We start from the raw sequence: 23438 nt of genomic DNA, 5'->3' as shown, positions 1-23438 counted from the left end.
TTTTTAAATAATTTTGGTGACTAAATAAAACTTAAAAAAATAATGAAAAAAATAGAAGGCCTCTGAATATAATAATTAAACTCAGTTTGGATAGACGACTTTCGAATAAGGGATGTCAATGGACAGGGCTGGGGCGAGAGATGCCTCCCTACTCCCCATCCCCGCCTCCAGATTTACTCTATGTCCCCGTCCCCATTTCCCACCGTGGGGGAATATTGCTCCCCATGCCTCATTCCTCGCGGGAACGCAAGATGGTGACTTCTTTCGAAATGACGTAGTGGGGAAACGCAACGGCAAGCTAGATGATAGAGAAGTGGACAAAGTAGGGGAGACGCGACAACAGAGAAGAGAATGGACACGACAACAAAGTTACGGAAAGGAACGCCGCAAATAGAGAGCACGACGCGGTGAGGATCATGGCTGTGACGATGCGGTGAGAAGGGAGAGCGGCGAGAAGGTGGCTGCAGAGAAGTTGAATGGAGTATGGACAGCGTTAGGGATTTCTGAATTAAAGAAGAGTTATGCAAACGAGGATTAGGAGTTTTGGGTTTCTGTGTGTGTGAAATGACTAAAAAATACATATGAGAAATAAACTATTAAAGACAATTTAGTAAATTTATGAACTTCGGGAATTAGCGAGGATGGGACGGGAATCCCCGCTCGGGTCCCGCGGGAGAATTTTATCCCCCGTCTCCATCCCCACGGAAAAAATTTTCCATAATCGGATCCCCATTCGTAACAGTCTCTACATGGATCCCCACGTCTCGAAAAGTTTTGCCATCCCTATTCCCAATATAGTAATTAAATTCAACTTGATTTAATTGGTTCAACTAAGTCATTTGGTCAGTTATTCGATTATCTATCTGAGTCGAACAATTTTTTAAACCGCTCTTACATTAGATTTAATAGAATCTGTTTTAATCTGATCAATTCTTATAGAAATCTAATAACTTGGCCGATTTTTAAAATCTAGATTGACAAATTTATTTAAAATAAAAAATATAAACAAGGTTATTTAACCTCAAAATTCTAAAATTGTATTTAGAAAGAAGACTAAAATTGAAAAGTAAAATTAAAAGACTAAACTTGATTTAAATTTTTATACTGTATGAAATGTAAAATATATTAAATTATGTTTGATTTTAGATAAATATAAAAATTAAAAAATAAATTTAAAATTTAATAAATTAAATAAAAATATTTCTAAAAAAAGATATTACAAAAATTTTATTTTTTATCCCTAAAAATTTTAATTAGCCGTATCTCCAAAAAATATTAAAATTTAAAAGGACTGAAATTTGACATCCAGTTTCTCGTGTCCAAAACAGAGTCTCCCATTTTTCCAGTTTCTTGGTCTTCATTCACAAATCACAATCGCTGGCGTTCCCCCGTAGTTTGTGACTTCGTGTGTCGCCGCCCTCCTTGGTCTCGTCGTCGCCGGATCAGTCGAGAAGAAACAGAAGCAACCAGCAATCGCCGCCTCTGGTTCGGACATCGTCGTCTTCTTGCTTCGTCGCCTCCTTCTCGCCGGTTCCGTCGCCAAGCCGCTGTGGTGAGTCCTTGGCTGCATTCCCCTGTTTTCCCCCTGGCCCTGTCTTCCGTGGTTCACACTCTATCCTTCACAGCTTCTTACATTCTTCTTACCTAATTAATTAATTTGTCATTTTGCTGTAATTGTAATGATGAAGTTGATTTAGGTGTGGCTGTGCTGAAGCTCCGAACTCTGAAGCTGCTCCACCTCTGAATCGACTTCTACTTCTGCTTCTGTAGGTGATTTTTGTTTTATTTTTTTTTTCAGTTATTCTTTAATATCTATTAATTTTTCATGCTTAGTATTTTCAGTTTTAATGTAGTTTTGGATAAATTGATGCTAATTGGTTTAGATAAATTGATGATTAGTTATAGTGATTAGATAATATGTTTTGAAGATGAATAACTCTCATAGTAGTTTTGATGGAAAGGATTGTTCTTATATTGTTCTGCAAAGCTGTTCAAGGGGAAATTATTCAGGTGTGTTGCTTACTCTGGCAGCAGCTATGCGCATTGTTTTGAGCTTATCAATAGTGATAAGTAGGAAGATGATTGGGTCAAGATTGGAAATATCTAGATTTATTGGATAATGAAATGAGGAAAAATTTGTGATGTTTATTTATCTATCAAGTAAGTAAGTTGTGTGTGAATCTATGTGGATATCATAAGAGAAGAAACATTGAATTTCTAAGTTTGGAAGTGACCACTATAAACTTGCGAATCATAATTCTATGGAAGAGAAGCGTATTAAGGAGTGTTTGTTTTGTTCCGTAACATGCTGAATCAATTGTGGAAGGCGAGAAACTCCATGGTGTTTGAGGAAAAGGTGCTGCAGATCGAAGAAGATTGGGAAAAGCTAGATCACTCTTTGAGGAATTTTGGCAAACCCAGATCAGAGAGGAAACGAGGACAAGAGGGAATGAGCAGCAGCGTCCATCAATGCAAAATTGGGAGTGCCCACCAGACTCTGTCCTGACTCCTGAAAGTTAATGTTGATGCTGCAATCTTCAGAAATTTTAATGGTGGTGTGAGAGTGGTAGTTAGAGACAATTGAGGCCAAATAATGGCAGCAGCTTCATGGGTCATACCGTACCCACTTGAACCCCGAGAGGCAGAGGCTTATGCAGTCTTTGTTGGTATAAAATTAGCAATGGAGTGTTGTTTTTCTAATATTACATTAGAGAGTGACAATATAGAGGTTGTGAATGCTCTCAAAAAAAGGAGGTAATTTGGACTCTTGTTTTGGAACTTTCATTGTTAATGCTCTAGATCTAGTAAGTAATTTTAGATTAGTTAGTTTCAATCATGTAAAGAGAGGTGGAAACAAAATTGCTGATGAAGTAGCACAATTAGCACCTGTCAATTCAAATTCTCTGTGGATGGAGGATGCTCCTATTCATGTACTCAATTTGGCGTTGCTGGACCTTTTGGTTCCCGTTGAATGAATTTCCTCCCTTTCCAGTGAAAAAAAAAAAAAAAAGTCTCTTTTGCTTGTTTATATCACCATGCCTTTTGATTTAGTTAATATCATTCTTAATTTTGTTATATCAAAGTCTGTACTTGTTTACATAATAACTTTTGAGTGGTAATTGAGTTTATATGCTTCAAATTAAGTGAAGGAATACATAAACAACCATGGGTAATTGGGTATGTCCTTTGCATTTAATGTCTATTTTTTATATATGTTATTTTTAGGCTTTTTTATTTAAATAAATTAAGAGAAGAACCAAATTACTTTATTCTCCTAAATGGATTTTAAAAACATAATTTTCCTAAATTATATAATATATAAATCGTTCTAGGTTTTTGTGTTTTAAATAATATATAAATTATGTTACACTGGGACGATTTATGCATGAAATGCAATGCTTAAAAACATATAAATCGTCTCAAGCCTTTGTGTTTTACAAAATGTATATAAATCGTCCTAGGCCACCATGAGTTACATTTTTTTATCCTCAAACTCATTGCCCTAGCACGATTTATGTGTAACTAATCATCTCTCAAGACCCTAGCACCATTTATGTATTAATATGGTTTGGGACGATTTACATTAAAAAACACAAAGCTTATGACTATGGAATAATTTATATGCTAAAATAGGTTATAATAAAGGAGAACCATAGATATCGATCCATAGTTAAGTTGAGAGTTTTAGGAAAATAGCTGAAAATGTGTTTTTGTAGTTCATTACAAGAAAAAAATTGATGAAAAAGTAAGGGTGTAATGTTCAGCAGTAAAAAGTAGGTCAGAGTGTTCGTAAATCCTTCAACTGAGTTTAGAGGATTTACAAAATAGTATATTATAGAAGTAAATAAAAAAATAAATAAAATTCATATGAGTAAATAAAATTACGATAAAAAGTAAATAAAATTCATATGAGTAAAACCAAATAAAAAAATAAAAGATTTTATATACAACATAAATATAGTACAATAAAAGATAAAAAAATTTATATAAACAAAAAAAATAAAAATATCATAAAAATAAGAATTTATACAACAATATTTGTCATATGAATAAAAAATAAAATAAAAATAAATAAAAATCATATGAATAAAATCAAATAAAAATAAAATTTATAAAAAATATACATATAAAAAATAGTTTAGTAAATGATAAAAAAAAACTCATATGAACTAAGAAGTAATACGTACTCTAAAATATAAGATCAGCACACTAAAAAAGAATATAAAAAATATTTATCATGTACATAAAAATACAATATGATCTTATATTTTTTATATTATTTTTTTAGTATGCTGATCTTATATTTTTAGAGTACATACTATTTTTTTTATTATTTATTATACTATTTTTTATATATATATTTTTTTATGAAATCTTTTTCTTTATTTTATTTGATTTTGTTCATATAATTTTTTATTGTATTTTTATTATATTTTTTTATTTATATGACAAATATTGTTATATAAATTCTTATTTTTATTAATTTTTATGATATTTTTATTTTTTTTGTATATTTTATTGTACTATATTTATGTTATATTTATACTGTGTATAAAATTTTTTATTTTTTATTTAATTTTATTCATATGAATTTTATTTACTTCTATAATATACCATTTCGTAAATTCTTTAGATTCGTTGAAGGATTTACGAACACTCTGACCTATTTTTTACTATTGAACGTTACACCCTTACTTTTTCATCAATTTTTCTCTAGCAATGAACTACAAAAACACATTTTCACAGTCATCTTCCTAAAACTCTCAATTTCACTGTGGATCGATATTCATAGTTTTCCTTTATTTATAACCTCCTTTGGCACATAAATTATTCCATAGTCATGGGCTTTGTGTTTTTTAATGTAAATCGTCCATCCTAATGTGCCTTACTATAGTAATACATAAATCGTGCTAGGGTCTTGAGGGATGACTAGTTACACATAAATCGTACTAGGGTAATGAGCTTTAGGATAAAAAAAATGTAACTCATGGTGGCCTAGGACGATTTATATACATTTTGTAAAATTTATGCATAAATCGTTCCAGGGTAACATGATTCATATATTATTTAAAACACAAAAGTCTAGGTCGATTTATATATTATATAATTTAGAGGAATCACATTTTTAAAATCCATTTAAAAAAATCGAGTAATTTGGTTCTTCTATTAGTTTATTTAAATAAAAGATAAGAAGAGAATATCTTAGGAGAGCCAACACTTTTTATTATAATTTCATATTATTAGATATAATTTTATACTATTAAAAATATTAATAATAATTAATTAATGAATATAAATTACCAAATGTACTAATCCCCTAGCACTACTGTTTTAGGAATTGCATTGAAATTTGATTATTGTTAAAGTGTCAACAATAATATATATTTTAAATTTTAATTTTAACCTTTTAATTATTTTATATCTACCAATTCTAAATTCAATACTGTTGAACAATTTGATTCTAATAACTATACCCCTAGAATGAATTAGCATCGGTCTCTCTTGTAAATTTGAGTAGCTTCCAAAATACTCTTTCCAGGTTCCAATCACTCTGAATCCGAGTAGATCACAGGACTCCACGTCCTATGACTCCTATCTCATCTAAACTAATTTGACTTTTATAATTTTATACATAAGCAACATAACAAATAAGAGTAGATTATACTAATATATCATTATATATAACATTTTTTGTCCGAAGTAGTATATATAATGTTAAATAACCAAAAACGAACTCATAATCTGGGCCCAGATTGGGATGAGCCCACTTGATCTGTGCTCCTCCTCTTAAAAAAAAGCAAACAAATTTTGGGTGATAAAAATAGCGGTATACATGGCCCGGCCAACTCGAAGATTCGGCTTGATTTTGAATATTTTAAAGGCTAATTTAGTGTAATTTTATTGGATTTAGGATCGGATAAGAGTCTTAAAAATAGACCTGGTCATTATTTAGGGTCGAGTCCGGGCCATAACTCGAGCCGCACGAACTCGGCCCGGTGACCCGGCCATCATACACAATTAATATTTTGTGTTATTAATGATGGATGATAGCTATTGTTATGTGAAATTTAAATATTATAAATCATAATATTTTGTGTTATTAGTCATTATAAGATTATAAGTTAATGTTTTATGTTTAAAATGTATAAAACTTTAGACTAGTGCATAATATTGTGTTATTTATATTGATTTAAATATTTGGTGTTATTAGACAATATTAGTATTGATTATGATTATGCTTTAATTTTAGAGAATGGTTGATTCTTGTTATATTTTTTTTAAGTGAGTTTTACTATGTAAATTGTGAAATAATTGTTGGAGATTAAGTAATTATTACATGTTAAAGACCCGATTTTTACCCGGTTTTCACCCGATTTTCACCCGACCCAAAGATGCGTAGGTTTCATCGGGTCTAGGATCGGGTTAGGATCTAAAAATTAGGATCAGTCTATATTTCGAGTCGGATCTGGGTTAAGCCAAATCCGGTGTGATCCGACTCATGTACATCCCTAAATAAAAGTATTATATTTTGTTTTTTTTTCAAATATTATTATTTTTTATTAAAACATCATCAAAATTTTATTAATTTTGGTTATTAGTCAATCATCGATATTTTAAATATACGAGATAAAGTATATTATTAGATTATTAAATTAAAAATTAATAATTAAATAATAACTAAAACTAATAAATTTTAATAATTTTTAATAATCTTTGGTGCACGGAAAATAAACGGTGATTTACTTGATCAAAGTTTTGGCACAATAATCAAATTGATTCGGTAGAGTGATTATTTATTCGGAAAATATTTTAGTACAGTGAACGGGAATTGGGTTATGTCTCAATAATCACGCTAATCCCGTCCCTCATTCCTTTCCGTTTCTTCTCGTTCTTTCTCGATCCCCATTTCTTTCTCTTCTCTCTCATTCTCAGATGCTCTCTTCTTTTCGATTGTTTGCGTCTCCCTATTCGCCTTCGAACCTTAACCCTCTCCTTTGGTGAGTTGCTCTTCATTTCTATTGGTTTGATTATCATGATTCAATTTATTTATTCATTGCTGATTCCATGTTATATATAGCAACCTACCTTCTTCTCTGCTTGTGTTGCATGATTCATTGAGTTCATGCCAGGCTAGTTGTAAAGGTTCTATCTTCTTTACAATTGAACTTTAAAAATTGGATTTTGATTTTGACGGGAATTAATGAAAATCGAGTTAAGTAGCTTAATGTTTCATGCTCTTATCTAACCTTCATTTCTCTCTCTTTTGCAGGGTTGTTTGTAATCATTGTCATTCGAAGCCTTTTCTACTACTTCATTCATGTTCTTTTAGTTTTTCTCTTTAATTCATTTCACCTCCATAAGTTCTGAAATTTTCCATTTATAGGCCTTTTTGTAATCCCTGTGTATTTAGCATGGGTTCTTATAGAAAGGGAAAGGTTGCTCTTGATTGTTTTCGGACCTTGGCTTCAAAGGTTCTTCCCCAAAATAAAAATTTCCAACGTGGTTCGAGGATATTCCAATCTAGGTATTTGGATTCGGGTTCTAAGGTGTCGAATGCCAATGGGTTCAAGTCTTTTTCTTCAATTCCTACTAGGGTAGTCACATGGGGTGGTGGATTTAATAGGAACTTGCACAACCAGTTTAATGTTGGGGGTAGGAGGTTCTATTATGTGGATCCCTACAATGTGCATCATTTCAGGCCTAGAGGGCCAAGGAAGTGGTTTGAGAATCCTAGACATGTATTCATTGTTGTGGTGGTTGGGTCAGGGATATTGATAACTATGTATTTTGGGAAATTAGAAACAATTCCATATACCAAGAGAACCCACTGGATTTTGTTATCTAAAGCCATGGAGAGGCAACTTGGGGAGGCTGAATTCGAGAAACTGAAGGAGAGTTTCAAGGGAAAGATCTTGCCTCCTATACACCCTCAGAGTGTGAGGATAAGGATGATATCAAAGGAAATCATTGATGCCTTGCAGAGAGGGTTAAGCAAGGAACAAATTTGGAGTGATGTTGGTTATGCATCAGCACATGTCACAGGGTTTGAAGGGCATACTGAGGAGACTTTGAAATCGTTGACTGATGCTAGTGCTGATGGCAAGGCAGAAAGTGGTTGGCCCAAAGAAGATGAAATCCTTGATGACAGTTGGGTTCAGCAAAGTAGAAAGAAAGGCCACGAGAAAGGGCCAGCTACCTCGCATCTCGATGGATTGAATTGGGAGGTGCTTGTTGTCAATGAGCCGGTTGTCAATGCCTTTTGCCTACCTGGTGGTAAGATTGTTGTATTCACCGGATTGTTAGAACATTTTAAAAGTGATGCTGAGATTGCCACTATAATTGGACATGAGGTATAATTGTGCTTTGTTAAACTAATTGTTTTTTCAGTTTAAGATTTGTAGGAGGTTCTTGGTTTATTAATTTGCCCGAAAGATATCTATGCTTATTTGTCTGTTTTTTCTTCTTAATTAGGTTGGCCATGCTGTGGCCCGACACAGCGCTGAAGGTATAACGAAGAACTTGTGGTTTGCTATCCTGCAGTTGATTCTTTATCAATTTGTCACCCCTGATATCGTCAACACAATGTCTTCTCTCTTCTTGAGGCTACCATTCTCTCGACGGTATAACTTCGTTCATGTCTTTCTAATAAGTCAATTTCCTCTGTGGTTCTTTGATTACACTTGTTGCATTTTACTTAACATCATGTTTGTCATGACTGTCAAGATAGTGTAGAATGCTGTTGTGGATTGCTTTAGTGCTTTATTCCACATAACATATTAGTTCATAGAAGATTTTGATAGTTCCAAGCAAATAAGAACTCCATTTCATTTACCATATGCTTTACCATAATTTCAATTAAGTGAATGATAGTTGATATCTTTTCTGAATAAAATTTCTGAGTGAGATGGGATTTAATAATTCATTTGAAACTGTGGTGTTGTGATACAGTTATCAAATTTTGACATGTCTTTTCTCATTCATCCTCAATTGTATTTCCCTCGAGACATTATTGTGTGCCATCTATCAACATGTCAATGTTTTAAATTTCGTATTATACTTAAATATAATCATGTACATCCTGCTTGTACTTGTTCCGCGTGGTAGATATTTTGTTCAAGTTGAAACTTTTTCTTCCTTCAATTTTTTATAACTAAATCCTGTTTTCAGGATGGAAATGGAAGCCGATTACATTGGCTTGCTCTTAATTGCTTCCGCCGGATATGATCCACGGGTAGCACCCACAGTGTATGAGAAGCTGGGAAAAGTCACCGGTGGTGACTCGGCACTCAGGGACTATCTCTCTACTCATCCATCTGGAAGAAAGAGAGCAGAGTTGCTCTCCCAGGCCAAAATAATGGAAGAAGCATTCACCATATACAAGAATGCTAGGTCTGGAAGAAGTATTGAAGGATTTCTTTAGACTAGCGTCACTTATATTTGCACACCAGAATCAACAAAGAACGTGTAGATGAAACTTGAAGGAATTCTGTTTTAGCCAAAAGAAAAGCTAGGCAATTTTCTGTATGCTGAATTTTTTCAACAATTTAGTTTCACAGATAGATGTTTGTTATGTGAAGTGTTAATTGTACAGTGTTTCAAAGAAAATTATTGATTAGATCATCTGTTGTAACATCTCAAAAGTATTTCTAAGGTAAAAGTGACTATTTTTTCATGTGTTCAGTACATGTTATTGCAACAACCAAATCAAGTGTATGATGCTCATATAAAAGGTTAAAAAAGTATTATTGAATGTATTTTTGAGGAGTTTGCTCGTGATGGATTAGGTTGGAAGGCGTTTGATTGCTTTATACTGTTGAGAGATGGAGAAAAGGTAGTGCTGCTCTGATATAGTGAAAAGCTATTTAGTCAATTGAACCTCAAGTTTATGACTATGCATGCAAGGTTGATATTATCATGCTTACAAAGGATTATATGAAACTGGGGGCAGGATAAAGGTAAGGATTAGGAGAAAAGACTTTCACAACCGGTTAAAAAAAGGAGGAAGGATGCTTATGGGTTCAGCCTCAATAGGTGATGATGGTATCGATGTTGACAAAGGAGGTGGATGAGAAACAGAAAAAGAATGTTAAATGCCATATATTTTGTTGAGATAGTTAGCACATTTCTTTGAATGATATATCATTATTCTTTATTTTATGATGAAAAATATAATAAATCATGAAGCTAAACCACCTTTCTAAGTATTCTTTTTATATAATTTTTCAATAAGAAAAAATGGTTGATTTCCATATAATTTCTTTGTTTTCAAAATAATTTTTTTCAATATTTACTTATTTTAAAAATTAACAGATTGTTATATATACAATTAGAACCCCTTACATATCCTTAAAGATTTATAATTGGCTAATAGATTGTTACATGTAAAAAGGAAGATTTAAACTCTCTATACTTAAGAACTAAGAAGACTAATAAGCTAACCACTCAATCACACTAAATTAATTTTATTATCTATCTTATTTATATCCAAAATACAAAATGTTATTTTCTATTAAAAAATTTTGCTTATCAAATTCGGTATGGTCAAAATCTCAATTTGATATGCATTAAATATCTGCATTTTGTATGATTGGATCTAATATCTGTATTTTTTATGTTTAGATCTGATCCATATATTTACCAGATATCGAATATATCTGTAAAATAAAAAACATATTAAAAAAACTTATTTCTACATAAAAAAAGTAAAATTCTTTTTCACGCTGATAAACCTTTTTTTATTTTTTTAAACATATTTATTTCTAAAATATTATTAAACCAACTTTTTTAAATAACAAAAAATAAAATAATATAACATATATGAATAATAATTATTAATAGAAATAAAACATAAAAATAACATATATATATTATTTAGTGCGGATATACGGATCAGATATATATTCATGATCCAATCTGGTTAGATTGTGGATTCAATCAAATCATGTTATAGATCGGATTATATCCGTAAATTCTGAATCGAATGCAAATAAATACTATAGATTTGTAGATATGATCCAATCCATGAACACCTTACCCCACATTCCTTTAATTGCCTTTCAACACATGAGCGTTGTTGCTTTGTTTCACTCAGAAACAGCACCTCAGAGGAATAGGAAATCCATATCTCTTTTATGTTGTGAACTTTTGGAGTTTCTCCAAACCCGGCAGTTTCACGTGAGCATCTTCATGATTGTTGCGGTGCCCATTTTGGGATGGCACGGTGCTCCACTTCAGCAAGATTTGTGTCTGAATTGCTCATGCTATCCACTTCCAAGTCATCTTCCTTTTGTTCTGAACTTCTTTTACGGCCGATTCCAACAAATAGTCTCTCTCTTGCTTCCTCCTTTCTTGCTAGACGTTTTAGTTTTAGCCTTTTTCTGCTTCCTCCTTTCATATTATTGCGACCGCCTATTGCGAGTTCAACATTTGAGACAATTTGCATTCCTCCATGGTCTTCTTTCACTGCTGGAATTGGTTCGGGTAAGACATAATTAATGTACTGTTGTGGGCTATGCATATTGGTGGGAGGTAGGATGTGTTGGTGGTTGTGTGAGGGGTCTGGTTCTGTATTTTGGTTTAAGTTTTGATGTTGTTTAGTGATTCGTCCGTGTGTTGGGGTGGCCGAGTTTTAGCAATTCCGAGCAGTTTACTGACGGAGGAGGAGAGCAATACTTCGGCCTGGACTGAACATGGCTGCGAGAATACCCGCAAAAATACTCCGACGCTCAAGTCAATAATAAATTCTAGTGAATGTATCAAGTAAATATGAAAACTGAGAATAGAATAATAAACCCTTAACTTACTGCCTCCTAACACTTCTCTACTTCGATAGTCCACATTTACACCCACATTGGAATCCGTGTGAAATCTTCTTCTATTTTGACAGTTGCACTCCATCGTTTTATGTGAATCACAACCTGTTGAAAGAGTAAAGGGGAATCCCTTTTCTATCTTTATGGCGTCAGATTTGCGTTTAAAAAAGAACTGAAACACATTGTCACTTTGTCACCATGAGCTTTGACTCGAAAGCTATCGGGATGGTTCCAGATTGCACTAAGTGCTGCCTCCATTATGCCCCCACTAAAGCCTCTATCCGCCATGAGTCTTCCTATTACACTTCTTGAGCAATTTTCAATTCCTTCACGTACATCTTGCTCTTCCATCTATACTATCTCCTCTTCTCCTAACAAATATGAATTTTGTGTTTGCCTTACTTCCTCTGCTGCCATTTATTGGTTAAATAAGATGTCTTTTTGTGATGAAGAACAAAGTGAAACTCTTCAGCAATTTTCTTATTGTGATGAATCCTCAATTATAGAGAAAACAAATAGGATCTCTCCCGCAATCCTCAGTTGAGATGCAGCAGAATTATGCCTCACTAATAAACCAATGTGGCATAAAATTAGGATTCTCCAAAGAATAGTCCTAGCAGAGCACAACTAGCCCTAGCAAAGCACAAGTAATATATTAGCAGACAATTTTTTAGATATTTTTTTTTAGGTGACTACAATTTTTTAGATATAATAAAATACAACTAATTTATATTTAAAGTGTAATTATTATACTGTATCTAAGAGAGAACAATAAAATTGTATTTTAAACTTAATTATTTTATTTAAATTATGATTAAGGATTTAAATTAAGAGAAAGTCTACGGGTCAACAGATTTTGTGGTTTTTAGCTATTAATGATGTTTTTAATAGTATGAGATTGTATCTAATGGTGTAGAATCATTCAATTTTCTTTTAATAGTTAAGTGCTAGCCAGAATTTAACAAAAGTACTGTCCCTAACACTCCTCGTTAAATTAAGTGTAAAAAATATAAAATAAAAATATTTAACTTAAATCATAATTTTTACTGTAATTACATATTTAACTTAATTCTGAATAAGTTTTAAACTAAAGAATTAATATATTTTATTTTCTCAAACATTACATTTTCTTATAATTTAATATAAAAGAAAATAAAAAATAAAAGAACATTGATTTGATGCTATATCAAAATAAAACTATTTAAAAAAGTTTATACAATTGTTTTTAAAATAAAAATTTATATCAAATTAAAACCATTTATAAAAGAGGTCATTGTGCTACTTTATAATTTTTTTTATATGTTACTATATTTTTATTATTAAATTTGTATTTAATATTATATGTGGTATAAAATTTCAGTTTTAATTCTATTTTTTTTAATGTAGTTTTGTTTTTATATAGCTTGCTATATTTTTTGATAGTACAACAAGTCAACAAGTTATAGACCTCATAAAGATGGAGAGAGTTTTAATAGGAGTAGCAAAATAAAAATAAGCAATAAAACATACATGACACACATTTTATATTTATTTTCTATTTTTATTTACTATATCATACACAATAAAATACTAAATACTAATTATACAATATTTTTTTTAGTATTGCCATCAAAATTATTTTAAATTAAAATTTTTTTTATTAAAAAATATTTATTATTATCATTATTTAAATATCTATTTTTTTTATAAAAAAATTATATTTTTTGAATTATTTATCTATCTAAATAATCCCTTGTGCATACACCACTAGTTTATACAAGACAATATTTTTTTCACAAACTGCTATAGGTTTTTAGTCAACAAAATTTTTTAGACATCCTATAGCAGTTTCTGTACAGCACGAAATTCTACGTAAATCACATAACGAATTAATTTCAATTGAAAACCACTATATCCTGGAATAGTTTCTATAAATATAGAAAAGTTATAATTTTATCTAATATATTAAAAAGTTGTAATCTATTGTAAAATAAATATAAAATAATTAAATAAAAAAAGTAATATAAAATAAAAAATATAATTAAATAAATCTAGTAATAATATTCACCACAATTTTAATATAATAAGAATGATTAATATATTACTAATATTATATGTTGTAGTATATGAAAGAAAAGTAAAAGAAGAATTTTATATATTGCACGTAGAGAAAGAGAAAATATTTTATGTCTCTTATATTTCACACTATGAAATTTTATTTATACTTGTACAAGATTATCTTTTTCAACCTTTATTAAAAGCTAATTTTCGTAGAAATCTTAAATTTTTTCTTTAAAAATTTAAGTCGCCCATATTAATGGTTATCCACGTCATATACTTATCTTAACATAATCTAATAAATTTAATTTTTAAATAATTTATATACATAATTTGTCCTAAAATTAAGAATAATAATAAAAAAATATAAAATTAAAAGACAATTACTTTTTCTAATAATAATAATTATTATTATTATTTATAAAAATTATTGTTCATATTGTTTATAAAAATTATTGTTTATCTAACAAAACCGTAATACTAATCATCTTTTAAAGAGATTAATTCTAGCAACTTAATGGCCCATACAACCTGACATAAGACACCGTCAAGGTTAAAAGAATGTGGTCCGTGTAAAACACAAGTGGCCACTTATTACTGCTCAAGTTTCAGAATAAAACGGAAAATCATTCGTAGTTTTTCGGGAATGTCTCCTTATTAGTAGTAATCCATAGTGTTATGATATAGTGGTATCTCTTCAATTTTTTTTTATATAAATAGGTTCATATTGATACATCATCAAACTAAAATAATCAAACAGTTTGTATTACTATTATTATCCTCTGTAATTTTTTTCTTTTTCAACATGGCCATGGATATCAAACCTTCGCTACTCTCTTCTCTAGTGGTGCTGCTCTTCCTTTTATTTGCTCACTCCTCAAATGCAACCAACAAAATTGTTGAAGTGAACAAAATTTGCAACGCAACCCTAAACCCTTCATTTTGTTCAAAAATTCTAAACTCAAAACCCGGTGGTACAAACCGTGCAGATCTAATTACCCTTGCAAAATACACAATTGGTGTTGTTCGTTCCAACGTTACAAGCACAATTAGGCTCATTAAGTCTCTGATAAGAAATTCAACTAATTCAGATGCGAAGGATCATTACCAATTGTGTTTGAAACATTTCGATTACGAAGAAGGCGCATTAGGCGAAGTGGTATACGCTGAAAAAATGCTGAAGGCGAAGGATTACCAAGGTGTTAATGTTGCTGCTTCTGGTGTTATGGCGACGGTTGAAGGTTGTGTTTCTGGTGATTCACCAAGTGATCCTGTTTTTCCTGATCATTCTTCGCTACCCAAATATGCTGAATATGTGGAGCAAGTTGCTGATATTATTTGTGTCATTTGTAACTATTTGACGGGTATTTATAAGTAATTGTAGGTTAGTTAATTGGATTTGTACTTCTTAGTGACGGATATATTATGTAAACAGGAGTGTTAGGAACAATAAAATTTGTGATTTACAATTATTCATTAGTTATTATTAATATTTTTAATGATATAGAATTTATAACGTATGATTATTCATTTTTTTTGTGGTTAAGTTACTTTGTAAATAGTAATGAAATAAAATTATGATTTTTTTTTACTTACATGTGGTTATGTGAAATACATCTCATTGATAGAATGTGTAGTGTGTGTCAAGAAAGAACATAATGTTGAAATTTTTTACTAACATAAAATATATTGAAAAGGAAAAAACAAAGGCCCACATCTAAAATGTTAAATCGCAAGTTGTGCATTCGTCAATCTTTTTTCTTATTTTGAAAGTACTTAATCAAAATAGTTTTTGTAATCTTTTAATAATTTTAACGAAGTTTTATACTTGCATCAAATTAAAATAGTCATTCAAAAGTACATTAAAATTAATTTTTTTCGATGTATATTTTATTTAATTTTTATTTTTTTTATTTGTCAGATTCAATATTTATCAATTTAAAATGATCAAATATTTTAATATATGATGTGAATTTTTTTTATTAAATAAAACTAAAGCAGATTGTTTCTATTTTTATATTGCATTTTGCTACTCGTTACTTGAGATGAATAATTATAATATTTTTGTAGTTAATAATGATATATATAATATCATTTTAGGATTGATTAAGTTCCTTTTTTTTTTTCGGTTCGAATTTTCTTTCTCCAACTTTTTTTTCCTTTGGCAATTTTTTGTTTCTTCTTTTTTCCCTTACTTCTTTATGTTTATATATATACTTGTTAGTTGTTACATTGTCACAGTACAAGAATTGCGCTCGAATTTAGCTACGGATGTTACCAACGGATTTAGTAGTAAACTTTTTTATGACTATAAGTGAAAATACATTTTTGAAATAAATTATGGTCAATTTAAAATTTTGTAACTTAATCCAACGATAAATAGAGGTGTAAAAATAAATTTTATTATTATCAAATTTAGTATAAAAAATTTTCGACGGTAACATATTAATTGGCACACGTGGGCGGTTCTATCACATAATGAATCGGATGGATTTCCTATATTCCAAAAAGAAAAGTATGAGGAGTCAATGAAATATTTATACAATGTGTACAATAGAGGTTTATGGAGTATTAGAGATATAATCACTAACGTTACATTTTTCCATCAGTTGAAGCTTTTGGAATGAGTGGTATCATGATATGGTATTAAAGGACTACATTCAAAAGGTCAAGAGTTTAATTCTTGGTGAACTTTAAAATTAGTTTAATTTTTTGAAAAGATATTTATTATCCCTTATACTCGAATGGTTATTCTAGATAGTATAAGAGATGTTCATTTTATAACTCAATAGCCATTGTACCCATTGTACAAATAGTCCATTGTCTCCCTAGCGGTATCCATTCCAAAAACTTTGAGGTACATATATTTTCCGGTTTCACAGTTAGTTTTCAAGGATGATTATTGCTTGCATGCATGTTAATTCACAATTTTAGTAACAAATTTTTTTGTTTATATTTATAAAATAGCAAATGATATCCTACATTCTCTAAAATAATATGTAAGTTACCTTTTTTGATGTATTGTATTCTAATTGGGTGTTTATTTTAACTTGAGTTACTTTAATCTTATGAGAGTTAATAATATCTTTGGAAGATGATGACAACTTGACAGAAGAATAAACTGGAACACCCAATAAGACAGTGATATTTAGGAGGCACAGCGACGACGACAAAGGAATGGAAAAGAGTAAACGCAATTAGAGAGAGTTGGAGTACCTTTTTTAAAAGAATGATTTGAGAAGAGAAAACAAGAGACTTAATGAGACGGTGATGCTTGGGATAACGACGACGACAAAGGAGTACAATGGAGAGGAGTAAACGTAATTAAAGAGACTTAGAGTACCTTTTCTAGAAAAATGATTTGGGAAGAGAAGATGTAATACCAATGAGACAGTGATGTTTGGAGGCCATTTTCTAGAAGAATGATTTGGAAAGAGAAAATAAGACACCCAATGAGACGGTGATGCTTGGAAGGCGTAATGACTACGACGAAGGAGTGAGGAGGAGTAAACGCAATTAACGAGAGTTGGAATACCTTTTCTAGAAGAATGATTTGGGAAAAGAAAAATGAAACACTAATGAGTCGGTGATGCTTGGGAGGTGCAACCGCGACGAAAGAGTGGAGAAGGTAACTCAATTTAAAATAAACACCCAATTAAAATGTGACACATCAAAAAGGATAACTTACATATTATTTTAGAGAGAGTAGAATAACTTACATGTTGTTACCCTAATATATTCTAGGAAAAGTCTAGGGACCAGCAGTTTTATTGAAAGGTGAGCCATTGGATGAAATCTCACACCAATCTCACATCATCAAATCATCATTGATGGCTAATTAATGGCTAACAATCACAAAAATTGCTGGCCCCTAGTATTGCTCTATATTCTAATATTTAATATTATGTAAAAATAACCCACCATTAAAAAAACTAAATTTTAGTACATTTTGTTGGAATATAAATTGACTATATGATTATTGCACGTTAATTAATAATTTGGGTAACAATATTGTCAGTTAGCTGCGATTTTCTTTTCGAATTTTGACTGAAATTCACAAGTAATTTTGTTTCGTGCGACTTTTACTTCTAAGTTACATCTGCAGCATATGAGCTCATGGATAACTATTGCATGCTGTGAATTTTTAATTTTACAGCTAATTTACTAGTGACTTTTACTGCAAAAAACTTGTAAAAGTTGCAGGGAATTTTGTGAAAAAATCAAACAACTTTGTCTAATTTTAATGCAATTTAGCTGCGAATTTTTTGCATGTATAAAATTTGCAGCCAAATTCACAAGTAATTATTCCAGTATACTTTACAACTAACAAAATTTGCAAAAAAGACAGCAGCTAAATTTTTTGCAACAAATTTCGTAAACAATTAATCTATAATAAAAATCCTAAGTAATTGATGCAGCCAACTGCACAAAAAATAAAATCTGCAACAATAATTCACAAGTAATATTTTTTTTTTGGTGCAAAAAATAGCTACGATATTTGCTATAAATCTTACAATTTGCAACAAAAATTTTACATATTTTTCATGAGTGATAAATTCGCAATAAAATTTACGATAATTTTTTGAAAAAAAAATTTCAAGTAAGTTCACAATTATTTTATTATTTTTTAATAGTAGAAAAATAAAAAAATAAATACTTTTTTAAAACTAATCCAATCTTACCATGGCAATAAAACCTTGATCAAATTTGGAGAACCAAACTATTTAAAACACTTTTTTTAACTATGATAGCTTGTCTAATGTCATACTAAGTGACGGTTAATGTTTCATTTTAATTTTCCGTTGAAGTCATTGACCGGTCAACTAGATTAATTAAATCTGAAGGATTAATTGATCAATTTAAAAACTGAAAAATAGCATATTCAGAGACTAATTTACTTAGGTCCGATATACTTAACAGTTAACACTAAAAAGTCAAAATGTCAACCTTTTACATTGACCCCGGTGTTTTGCATGTCAACATATTACATCCATTCCAATTTCCAAGTTCAATTCCATTGATTCTAGTGCTTATCGTGAGATACCAATCAAATTGTTCTTTGGTTTTTGCGCTATAATCAAATTTGTAATAAAATTAGTTTTTCAATTTTTAAATCTGGGTATCAACTTAGTCCTTCAGTTTTAACCAGTCAATGGACGAGTTTTCTTTTTTCCATAAATTGACTAATTTCTTATGAAAAATATTATCTACCATACGATATAATATTAAATCTTACACGACGACAAATTAACAGGTCAATATATATTTTATTAAACATAAAATTTGACTTAATAATTGATTTTTAATATATATTTATTATAATCATTTTAAGAATTTTTGTATTAAACTATTGATTATAATAAAAGAGAAAAGATCAAATTTATTATTTTCTCAAAAAAAAAAAATTATATTTTTAATAATATTTATTTACATTGTAAATTCAGTTATTATTTTAATTATGTTCATGTAAATTTATTAATTAAAAATTATTAAATAATTTAATATATATTTATCTAATAAATTTTAAATATTAATTTCACATAAAAATAAATTAAATAAATTTTTACTTCATATTTATCTCATGGGATATAAGACCACTAGTCAAGACTTTTACTCCTAATATGTGATTGTGACTTTTCAATTTCCATGTAGACTCCGTTACATATTTACATTGCAATTACGCCGTCAAGGTCAAAAGAATGTTGTCCGCATAAAGCATAAGTCATTTATTACTCCTAGAGTTTCAAAATAAAACGAAAAATCATTGGTACATAAATACATAAATCTTTGACTAAAGTAATTTCATTCCAAAATTCTAATTAATATTTCAGCAATCATTCTCCTTATTAGTAGTAATCCAGAATGTTGTCTCTTCAAACTTTTTTGTTTATAAATAATAGCCTCACATTGATACATCATCAAACTAAAATAATCAAATGAGAAAATATAGGGAGCTAATGACCTAAGCGTACAATGTGTACAATGAAGGTTTAGAAAGTATTAGAGATATGATTATTAGTGTTACATTGTCTTATCAGATTATGTTTTTAAGATGAGTGGTTTTAGGACATGGTATTAGAGTTCCAGATCCAGAAGGTTACCACTACTCTAATCAAATAGATTGTATTACTATTATTATCCTAAGTAGTTTTTTCTTTTTCAAAATGGCTATGGATATCAAACCTGCGTTACTCTATTCTCTAGTGTCGCTTACACTTCCATTTATTTGTTCAATCCTCAAATGCAACCAACAAAATTGTGGAAGTGAACAAAATGTGCAACACAACCCTAAACCCTATAAACCCTTCATTTTCTTAAAAAATTCTAAACTCAAAACCCGGTGCTGCATTACACAATCGGTGTTGTTTCGTTCCAATATTACCAACACCATTAGTCTTCAACTGATTCAGATGCCAAAGATCATTACTTGACGCATTTCGGTTACGACAATGGCGCATTATGCTGCTTCTGGTGTTATGTCATGGTTAACGGTCGTCGTGTATCTAGTGATTCGCCAACTGATCATTGTTCGCTACCGAAATATGCGGAATCCTAGACTTGTATTCTTTGTTCTGTTGGTTTTGTCAGGGATATTGATTACTATGCATTTTCGGGATTTAGAAACGGTTCCATATACCAAGAGAACCCGCTGCATTTTGTTATCTAATGACATGGAGAGGCAACTTGGTGAGGCTGAATTCGAGAAACAGAAGGCGAGTTTCAAGGGAAAGGTCTTGCCTCCCATACACCCTCAGAGTGTGAGGATAAGGATGATATCAATGGAAATCATTGATACCTTGCAGAGAGGGTTGAGCAAGGAACAAGCTTGGAATGATGTTGGTTATGCATCAAGCATATGTCACAGGGTTTGAAGGGGATACTGAGGAGACTCTGAAATCGTTGACTAATGCTAGTGCTTATTGTAAGGCAGAGAGTGGTTGGCACAAGGAAGATGAAATCCTTGATGACAGTTGGGTTCAGCAAAGTAGAAAGAAAGGGCCAGCTGCCTCATATCTCGATGGATTGAATTGGGAGGTGCTTGTTGTCAATGAGTCGGATGTCAATGCCTTTTGGCTACCTGGTGGTAAGATTGTTGTATACACCGGATTGTTAGAGCATTTTAAGAGTGATGCTGAGATTGCCACTATAATTGGACATGAGGTATAATTGCGCTTTGTTTAACTATGCTTGGTTCTTGGTTTATTAATTTGTCTGAAAGATATCTATGCTTATTTGTCTGTTTTTTCTTCTTAATTAGGTTGGTCATGCTTTGGCCCGACACACCGCTGAATATATGACGAAGAGATTGTGGTTTGCTATCCTGCAGTTTATTCTTTATCGATTTGTCACCCCGGAAATCGTCACCATAATGTCTTCTCTTTTCTTGAGGCTACCACTCTATCGACTGTATAACTTGGTTCATGTCTTTCTAATAAGTCAATTTCCTCTGTGGTTCTTTGATTATACTTGTTGCATTTTACTTAACATCATGTTTGTCATGGCTCTCAAAATAGTGTAGAATGCTGTTGTGGATTGCTTTAGTGCTTTATTCCACATAACATATTAGTTCATGGAAGATTTTGATAGTTCCAAGCAAATAAGAACTCCATTTCATTTACCATATGCTTTACCATAATTTCAATTGAGGGAATGATAGTTGATATCTTTTCTGAATAAAATTTGTGAGTGAGATTGGATTTAATAATTCATTTAAAACTCTGGTGTTTGTTGTGATACAGTAATCAAATTTTGACATGTCTTTCCTCATTCATCCTCAATTGTAGTTCCCTTGAGACATTATTTTGTGCCATCTATCAGCATGTCAATGTTGTTTTAAATTTTGGATTATGCTTAAATAATCATCTACATGCTGCTTGTACTTGTTTCTCTTGGTAGATATTTTGTTGAAGTGGAAACTTTTCCTTTTTAAAATTTTTATAACTAAATCCTGTTTTCAGGATGGAAATGGAAGCGGATTACATTGGCATGCTCTTAATTGCTTCCGCCGGATATGATCCACGGGTGGCGCCCACAGTGTATGAGAAGCTGGGAAAAGTCAAGGGTGAGTGGGCACTTTGGGACTATCTCTTCACTCATCCATCTGGAAGAAAGAGAGCAGAGTTGCTCTCCCAGGCCAAAATAATGGAAGAAGCATTCACCATATACAAGAATGCTACGTCTGGAAGATGTATTGAAGGATTTCTTTGGACCAACATAACTTATATTACTACACCAGAATCAACAAAGAACTTGTGGATGAAACTTAAAAGAATTCTGTTTTAGCCAAAAGAAAAGCTAGACAATTTTCTGTATGATGAATTTTGTCAACAATTTAGTTTCATAGATAGATGTTTGTTAGGTAAAGTGTTAATTGCACAGCGCTTCAAAGAAAATTATTGATTAGATCATCTGTTCTAACATCTCAAAGGTGTTTCTAAGGTAGAAGGGACTATTTTTTCAAGTGTTCAATACATGTTAGTGGCTTATTGCAACAACCAAATCAAGTGTATACATGCTACTATGCTCATATAAAAGGTTAAAAAAGTATTGTCTGAGGTGAAATCAGACATGAAGAAGATAGAGGAACTAATTGGCACACCTGGGCGGTTGTATGACAAAATGAATCGGATGGATTTCTTGGATTTCAAAAACTTTGAGGAAAAATGTATTTTTCGGTTTCACAGTTAGTTTTCAAGGATGATTATTGCATGTTAATTCACAATTTTAGAACAATATGAACAACTATCAATAAAATAAAAATACACTATATTTTAATTTAATACTACTAACTAAATTTATTTTTTTAACTTTATTAATTCACATTGTTCACATATTATTCAAAAATATTGTTAGTTATTTATGCTTTTCTTTATAAAATTATCAACACCTCTTACAAGGAGCCCCTTCAAATTTACCCTCTTTTATTTTCTAATGCATCTTATAATATAATCTCTTAATTTATATTTTGCATATTAAATTATTAATATTTCCGTTTTTACCATATAATCAAATTCCTAATAAAATTAGTTTATCAATTTTTTAATTTATCAAGTTAGTCCTTCAGTTTTAATCAGTCATTGGAGGAATTTTTTTTTCTTTCGTAAATTGACTTAGTTTCTTACGAAAAATGTTGTTATCTACGATATGATATAATATTAGACGACAAACTAACAGGTCAATATATATTCTTCAATTTATCTCATGAGATATAAGACCACTAATCAAAACTTTGACTCCTAATATGTCATTATGACTTTTCAATTTCCATGGAGACTCTTTACATATTTACATTGCATTTACACCGTCAAGGTCAAAAGAATGTTGTCCGCATAAAGCATAAGTGGCTACTTATTACCCCTGAAGTTTCAAAATAAATCGTAAATACATAAATCTTTGATGAGAGTAATTTCATTCCAAAATTCTAATTAATTTTTCGGGAATCATTCTCCTTATTAGTAGTAATCTATAGTGTTATCTCTTCAAAATTAGATTTATAATCTTATTAAATTTATAATTAAATTTTTATATTTTTTAAGAAAAATATTTTGTTAATTTTAATATTTTGACATAAAAAAATTTAATTACAAA

General features: G+C 30.6%; 2 protein-coding genes, 1 long non-coding RNA gene and 1 pseudogene across 4 annotated transcripts; all 4 read left to right on the top strand.

Annotated features, from left to right (window-relative positions):
- The first annotated feature begins 1284 nt into the window (after positions 1 to 1284).
- LOC112697485 (uncharacterized) lies at positions 1285 to 3028 on the top strand. Of its 2 annotated transcripts, none has more exons than XR_011874634.1 (3): positions 1285 to 1552; positions 1689 to 1766; positions 2327 to 3028. It is a non-coding gene; the product is annotated as an uncharacterized lncRNA (long non-coding RNA). The 2 variants fall into 2 exon arrangements; XR_011874635.1 differs by having other exon boundaries at positions 1304 to 1603; positions 1698 to 1766.
- A 3720-nt stretch (positions 3029 to 6748) lies between these two features.
- Positions 6749 to 9673, top strand: LOC112697484 (mitochondrial metalloendopeptidase OMA1). The gene is made up of 4 exons (XM_025750681.2): positions 6749 to 6998; positions 7271 to 8351; positions 8473 to 8621; positions 9169 to 9673. The coding sequence occupies exons 2-4, from the start codon at positions 7413 to 7415 to the stop codon at positions 9419 to 9421; spliced, it is 1341 nt and encodes a 446-aa protein (XP_025606466.1). The 5' UTR covers positions 6749 to 6998; positions 7271 to 7412; the 3' UTR covers positions 9422 to 9673.
- Positions 9674 to 14655: 4982 nt separating this feature from the next.
- Positions 14656 to 15228, top strand: LOC112698303 (pectinesterase inhibitor 1-like). The gene has a single exon (XM_025751607.3). It carries the CDS (start codon positions 14656 to 14658, stop codon positions 15226 to 15228), a length of 573 nt encoding a protein of 190 aa, XP_025607392.1.
- Positions 15229 to 20299: 5071 nt separating this feature from the next.
- On the top strand, positions 20300 to 21464 carry LOC112698302 (mitochondrial metalloendopeptidase OMA1-like; annotated as a pseudogene).
- The last annotated feature ends 1974 nt before the right edge of the window (positions 21465 to 23438 follow it).

The sequence above is a fragment of the Arachis hypogaea genome, chromosome 16 (genome assembly GCF_003086295.3).
Source record: "Arachis hypogaea cultivar Tifrunner chromosome 16, arahy.Tifrunner.gnm2.J5K5, whole genome shotgun sequence".
NCBI lineage: Eukaryota > Viridiplantae > Streptophyta > Magnoliopsida > Fabales > Fabaceae > Arachis > Arachis hypogaea.
The sequence above is the reverse complement of the archived record's forward strand: the minus strand, read 5'-3'. Positions and strand labels throughout refer to the sequence as shown.

Coding starts and splice junctions, on each gene's coding strand:
- LOC112697484 (XM_025750681.2), top strand. CDS start 7,413: ATGGGTTCTTATAGAAAGGGAAAGGTTGCTCTTGATTGTTTTCGGACC. Junction 8,352..8,472: donor CCACTATAATTGGACATGAG/GTATAATTGTGC, acceptor CTTCTTAATTAG/GTTGGCCATGCTGTGGCCCG. Junction 8,622..9,168: donor AGGCTACCATTCTCTCGACG/GTATAACTTCGT, acceptor TCCTGTTTTCAG/GATGGAAATGGAAGCCGATT.
- LOC112698303 (XM_025751607.3), top strand. CDS start 14,656: ATGGCCATGGATATCAAACCTTCGCTACTCTCTTCTCTAGTGGTGCTG.